Below are 7,204 nucleotides of genomic sequence, written 5' to 3'. Positions count from 1 at the left end.
CTGGTATTTGTGGTAATCAGGACACTGGGTTTCATTCCCAGCTACAGGTCGGAATCATATTGGGACCGTAGACAAATCACAGAATTGATTTGTGCCTCAGTTAATTGGGAATGTTTCGTGGCTGCTACCTCCAAAGTGTGAAGAAAAGTAAAATAATGTTTTTAAATTGTTTTATGTTCCTTGAGGAAAGCCTTATATATAAACAACATGGCTATTAGTGCTCCCAACATTTGGTCAGATTTAATCATTTAAATGACTTCACCTTGAACTAAAGCAGAATGAAATGCAAAATCTCTCCTTTGGTATTCTAAGCTTTCCTATGCTGACAGCGGTTATTTTGTAATATCTTACCAGGTCATGTGCTTCCAGCGATAGCTGGTTTGAGCCTCCTATCACTACAGTGTCCATACGGACTATTTTTATTGCCTGTGAATGTTCTGCTAGAGTTAGCAGTGTTAGGGCTGGAACAGATTAGAATTTCTGAAACAGTATTGCGTACGTTTGGGATGGTGAGCAGTGTGCATCATAGGCATGAACAGTAGTAAGTTACTCCTTTCTCTCCAAATGTTGCTTCTTTTAACATAATGTGTTTGTTAGTATCTAGGCCATTTCATTTATTTTTCTTTATGGTGCTTAACTGACCTCTGTCTTTTAGTTGTTTTCTTTGGAAGAAATGAGAATGTTCTCTCTTTTTGGTGAGTCTAGAAAAAGCTCAGTTTTGTTGTTGTTGTTTTTTCCGCTACGCGGGCCTCTCACTGGTGTGGCCTCTTCCGTTGAGGAGCACAGGCTCCCGACACGCAGGCTCAGCGGCCATGGCTCACGGGCCCAGGCGCTCCGCGGCATGTGGGATCCTCCGGGGCCGGGGCACGAACCCCCGTCCCCTGCATCGGCAGGCGGACTCACAACCGCTGCGCCACCAGGGAAGCCCGCTCTGTCTGTCTTGACAACAGTTTTATGGCTGACTCTTGGGTAAGGTTATCAATCTCTCTCATGCTTTTAATACCGGAAACAGACCTTTATTACTCTACGTAAACTAACAGGAAGTCAGAGTACAGGTATACCCAGAATTGTGTAACTAAAGAAGGCTTTCCCTAATATAGCAAAATGTAAACTATAGAATCTAGGTGTGTTCACTGTATAATTCAACTTTTCTGTGTGTCTGAAAATTTTCTCAAAATAATAGAAAAAGAAGATCTATAATTAAGTGCCCAACGTTGAAAGGCTGCAACTGCTTTGTGACTACTCTTTGGTGTGGATTAATGAACATGGTTACTTATATGACATTTTAATATATTATAGTGCTCTTGCTATGGATAATAGTAAAGGGACTCTGTCCTCTGAGCAAGATGGAATTTTATTCATTTGGAGAAGTAGCAGGTGGGAGCAGACCTTCCAAATTGAAGGCAAAGTCAAGGGCGAATTTATGGGGGAAAATGCTGTGTAAAGGCAAAGGAGAAACTCCTGGGAGTGATGAATGCTTAATTTGGGGGAAAGATTCTGTCAACTTCTAGAGAAGAGTATATAACTCTTCCCCCAAATTTTGGATCTTCCCAAATTCATGCTGCAGGAAGCTAAAAGCCTCAGTTATTTAGTTTGTCCCATGGAATCAGCTTTGTTCAGATGCTCCAGACATCAAGAGGAAACTTGCAGAGGATTGTCTCCTGTAATCAAAGTGTATTTTATATTTAGACTTTTTAAAAAACTGAGGCAGGCGCTAATGTTTTTATTATGCCTTTATGAATATAGCTTGGTGTTATTTCTTAGCACTGCTGCATATTTTTAAATAAATTTATTTTTCACATATATCTACATATATACACACATATATTTATGTGTGTGTATACATACATGTGCACACCTTTGAGGGTTTTTTTTTTTTTTTTTTTTTCCGTACGCGGGCCTCTCACTGTTGTGGCCTCTCCCGTTGCGGAGCACAGGCTCCGGACGCGCAGGCTCAGCGGCCATGGCTCACGGGCCCAGCCGCTCCGCGGCATATGGGATCCTCCCAGACCGGGGCACGAACCCGTATCCCCTGCATCGGCAGGCGGACTCTCAACCACTGCGCCACCAGGGAGGCCCTGAGGGGTTTTTCATAGCCGTAATTGAAGGGGATGTTTTTAAAAATAAATAAAACTGACGATTCTTAGTAATTTAAGGCGACTACAAGTTTGGGAAGCAAAATTAGCTTTTTTTCCTCCTCCCGTGTCGGCCCATAACCTTCTTTGCTTCACTAGAAGCACCACCTGGACAAGCCTTGGGAGTCTTTGGCTGTCCCTCCTTGTCTGTCATATTTAGTAGCAACTGAGTTGAGGATGAACATCTTAGATGCTAGGTAACCATAAATGTCTGAGACCTGTAGACAAGCCAAAGTTAATATGGTGATGTTTGGCAACCCTGAAGGCCTGCTCTTGATTCTTATTTTCTCTGTGCTCCCTAAGCCCTTGCCTATGCTTCATGCTTACACTAGGCTGTTCCTCCATTACTCTTACTAGCTTTGAAGTCCCAGGAACTTCAAGACCAACAGGTGTCCTCTTGGTATACGGAAAGGATAAAGTCATGGGTCCACTCATCTTAGTGTCCTTGAACAAAGTCATTGAATCTCACTGAATCTTGCTTTTCTACAACCTTGTGTGCCCACTGGGCTAACCTGGGTTTCTCAGTCTCGGCACTGTTGATATTTTGGGTTACGGCATTCTTTGCTGTCCTGTGCCTATAGGATGTCTAGCAGTATCCCTGGCCTCTACACATTTGATGCCAGTGCTACGTACCCTCTACTCCTGTTATGATAATCGCCAATATCTTTAGACATTGCCAAATGTCCCTTGGGGTTCAAAATTGTCCTCAGTTGAGAACCACTGGGCTAAGATGACGTCCAAATACTTACTAAAAACTATTCATCTCTTTTTATGTGTGAGGAGGATTCTTTTTTTCTGCAAGTGTGACTTATATGGATCAAGTGAGAGAATTCATAAAAGTGCTTTGAATGAGATCACACCGTTGTTTAGCCTTATATTGGTATTTTTCATTTTAAAATGCGGTATAGCATTTGGTCCTAGGATGGCCTGGGAGTTCCCATTCTCCAGAACCACGTCCCATGCCTCCCCTTCATCAAGACCCTCACCTTTTGGGGGGTAATCGACTGGGGGTTCATAGATCCCTTAAGGGATCTAAAATAGAGTCTTTCTGTAATCCTATGTATTTTATCTGATGCAGTTAAAAATATTATTCTATTATTCTGAGGGGTCCATAGGCTTTACCACCCTGCCAAAGAGGTCCAAAGGTTAAGAATTAACCAAACTTCAACCTGCCCATCAGTGAATGTTCATAGAGTGTTGACAGTAGTGGTTTGGGCAGAAACTGAGGTGAACGAGGCATACCTCTCTCAAGTCAATGTACCCAACTCCTAGCTGATTCCCTGATCCTCCAGGGTAAGGCTTAGTCCTTGCTGACTAAGCCCTTCTGTGGCTATTTCTGCTTCTCTACTCTAGCTTGCTAGTGCCAGCCAGCTGTGCTTACTTACCAGGCCTCCAGGGTGGGGCATTTAGGTCTTTCAAGGCTGTCTAGGCAAACCTGGAGGCTCTGAGAGTGGTTCTGTAGGGCTTCTCCCTGGGAATGGTAGAGATGCCATCACTCTCCTACGAGTGATTGAATGTGTGTGTCTTTGGGTGTATGTGTGGCTCAGGATCATAGTAGGGCATTTGGGCTCCTTTATAAGAGGTAGAATTCTACAAAATAATACTAGCTAACAACACTTGTGATCACCTCCTGGAGGCCACACACTGGTATATTCAGATGTTTACCTCTGATATTTACATCAGCTGTGTGAGGTAGGCATTTGAATTCAATTTTACAGGTGAGCAGACTCAGGTCACGCAGCTCGTTGGAAGCAAAACAGTTTCAAATTGCAGAATCTAAAGCCCATGTTCTTTCCACTATTTTATGCTGTCTGCCAGTGTTGGAGACAGGGCAGAGCATGTACTGGGGACTGTTCTAAAAAACTGAAGGTCCAATTATAAACTGCCCCACAGGAATATCACAGAACATGCTGGGCTCTGGAAGGGCTTCCCGGACCATGAGGATCTTTACGTTCCTTCAGTTCCTTAGTTGGGTTAGAATGACCAGCATGGAGCAGCCTCCCACAAACCCACACTGCAGAACTGGCAGCCTCTATCCTGCGCCCGTTCCAGACTCCAGTTGTATACCCTGCAGGTTGATGGAGAATCCAGTCTGGACGGAGATGAGCATCTGCTGCTTGAAGTGTCTGGAGAATGGCTGTAGGTTGCATCCTCATGACCTTAGTGCTGATAACCCAAGATAAATCTGCCCCCAATTTTTTAAAGGGGGAAACCTATATAGCACCTATTCCCTGAAGAGTTTTTCCCTTAAGATACACCTATCTTGCTCATAATACACCAGGTTTCAGCAGCCAGTCACCATGATGCCTTGGTAAGGACTGGTATTGAGACATAAATGACTATTGGAACTAAAAGAAAGTAGAGTTAAAGCAGGCGTCAGACATCTTCGTCAGCTCTTCCCAAGCCTTCAGAGTCACTGATCAAGTATGAAATGCACTCTGCTGCTTTGTGGGAGACTGAACCATTACAGCATACTTCCTGTTGGCGTTTACTGAAAGGGATCTTCTTATATGCCACAACAGCATTTACTCTATCTATCTAATCTATCTTTATCCCACTCCCCCTTCCAAGCAGAGTTTAACAATACTATAGTACATCAAGTGGGGAATATACAAAATAAGGGACAGAATAATTCTAGAGGTAGTTTCTGCCCCAAATACTTAAGCAATCAACCTATAAAGTACATCTTTTTGGTCCATAATCATTCCCCCCTTCTCCCCCCACCCCCTCCCTGTTGTTTTGGTAAATGGACATTTTAAGGCAGATGCTGCATGCATGAAGATCTCATTGCGTGTGGAAATAGAGAAACACACTGTGGAGGGAAACATGAGGATTGTTTAATACTGCAGGAGTGAAATGGCTGGCTCAGCTCTCTCTGTGTGGGATGGGTGCTCATCCAGCAAAGCTGATGCGTGGCCACCAGAGAGACCATGCTTCATCGGAGTTCAGAAGCACCTTCTGTAGAGGAAGAAAGGCCCGTGTTCCTCGTACTCAAAGCGGTGGACCCACAGTGGTTGGAAGCCCCGAAGTGATGCTAGGATGGAGCCACCCGTCCACACCGCAGTGTCTCTTTCGGGCAACACGTTTACCTGGGGGGTGTCATTAGGACACATGTTGTTCAACTCCTTCTGCAGACGGTTAGGGAAACCGCTGAGCATGCTGCTCCCCCCACAGAGTAGGATATTCCCCATGAGGTCTCGTTTGAGGGCGATGTCACACTTGTTAAGGCAGCACGCTGTCTGGATGTGGAGGCCCAGCTGCACGGACTTGATCAGAGAAGGCTTGAAGAACATTTCTGAGCAGAGGAACCTTTCCTGGCACAGGTCTATCTCCTGCCCATCCGGCAGGGTGTACCGGATCGTATGCTCAGTAGCTGGGACTTTCTTCTCTTCAGTGGGGTCCAGGGCCACAAAGCAGCATTTCTTCTTGATGTCCTCCACAATGCCCAGCTGGTCCTCAGTGAAGTGTTTCCCTGAATTGTTCATCAGGCCCATCAAGTAGGTTGTCAAGTCAGAACCCGCATAGTCCAGCCGTCCGGTGATGCTGGGCAAAGGATAGCCCTCACGGATGGGAACTACGTAGGACACGCCGTGGCCGACCTCCACAACCAGGCCGGAGGTCCTTCCGTAGGAGTACATGGACAGGCGGGACTGGCAGGCGATATGCATTGCGGGAGTTTTGAAGGTCTCAAACAACATTTCAGCGTACCTCTCTCTATTGGTGTGTGGGCTCAGGGGTGGGTCTGAAACCAAGACCCCGTGCTCCTCTGGGGCAATCTTCATCTCTTGATGGAAGAGATAGTCCCAGGTATCCTGCACTGTATCCCAGTCCACGATGATGCCACGTCGCAGAGGATTAATTAGCTTGAGACGAACCTCTGGGTTGACAAGCTCGTGCCCCACAAATGTCTCCTTGCGACTGTCCCCAGTTTTGGCTGTCTCCACGTAGGGTTTGCCCACTGTGGATGAGATCACGTGGGTGGGCTTTGGCAGCCCAGCAAAGCCGCATTTACAGTAGCCCGTGCCAAGGTCCACGACCACTGCTTTGGTCAACGCTAGCTTGGACTTCTTATTGACCACAGGTGATTTCATAGGTTCTTCCGGCTCTGAATGGTTACGGCGAACCCACACTGCCCGCTTTGCTGGGCCGTCCTTTAAGGAGGCAGTCTGGAGGACCCGTGTCTGCAGGGAGGCCTGTTCACCCATCCTCTCGGAAGCCCCATCCCCTATGATTGCCGCCTGTGGAGCCCACATGCTCTCGAGAGCCATTTTGCTCTCAGAAATTTCCTCAATCCCACTGGCCTCAAGGCCCGAGAGGCTTAAAGCAGAGAATTTCCCCAGTGATGACATCACCCATTATGACATAATCCAGTGTCCCAGGGCTTTCTAGATACTGGGAACCTTTGTCCTGTCCTGTCTACCCTAAGGGTAGATTTGAAAGCGTTTTTAAAGTGACTTACTTTTTTCTAAATTTTGTAATAAACATGGTTTATCCAATCAATTAATATTTATTGAGTGCTTGCTATGTGCAAGGCAGGCGGCCGTGAAAAAGAAAGACAAAAATCTCTGCCCTTGTAGAACTTACATTCTAGTCAGTGGGGACTGGGGAGAGACAGACAATAACCAAAATAAATATATGTTAGAAGATGTTAATGGCAAAAGAGAAAAGCAAAGCAGGGAAGGCTGGGGGGAGGGTGGCTGTGTTCATGTGCCAGGTATTTTTCTCCCCGAGACGGTGACACTTGAGTGAGGACCTGCAGGAGGTGAGGGAGAGTGCACCGTGTGTATCAGGGAGCAGCAGGTGCAGACGACTGTGGGTTAGAGCAGGGTCTGCAAACTCAGAACTGCAGCCTGTTTTTTTAATAAAGTTCTACTGGATCACAGCCATGCTCACTCGTTTCCATATTGTCTACCTCTGCTTTTAAGCTACAACCTCAGAGCTGAGTCACTGCAGTAAGTACTGTATGGCTACAAAGCTGACAATGAGTATCGACTCTCTGGCCCTTTACGGAAAAGGTTTGCTGCTTCCCAAGTTAGAGGATTCCAAGACGACCAGTGTGGCTGCAGTGG

General features: G+C 46.1%; 1 protein-coding gene across 1 annotated transcript; it reads right to left on the bottom strand.

The window, feature by feature from the left end:
• Positions 1–5,080: 5,080 nt before the first annotated feature.
• On the bottom strand, positions 5,081–6,481 carry ACTL7A (actin like 7A; the record flags this gene model as incomplete). The annotated part of the gene is made up of 1 exon (XM_082621823.1): positions 5,081–6,481. The coding sequence occupies exon 1, from the start codon at positions 6,401–6,403 to the stop codon at positions 5,081–5,083; it is 1,323 nt and encodes a 440-aa protein (XP_082477949.1). The 5' UTR covers positions 6,404–6,481.
• Positions 6,482–7,204: the final 723 nt, after the last annotated feature.

The sequence above is a fragment of the Mesoplodon mirus genome (assembly GCF_964341445.2).
Source record: "Mesoplodon mirus genome assembly, chromosome: 1".
Lineage (NCBI taxonomy): Eukaryota > Metazoa > Chordata > Mammalia > Artiodactyla > Ziphiidae > Mesoplodon > Mesoplodon mirus.
The sequence above is the reverse complement of the archived record's forward strand: the minus strand, read 5'-3'. Positions and strand labels throughout refer to the sequence as shown.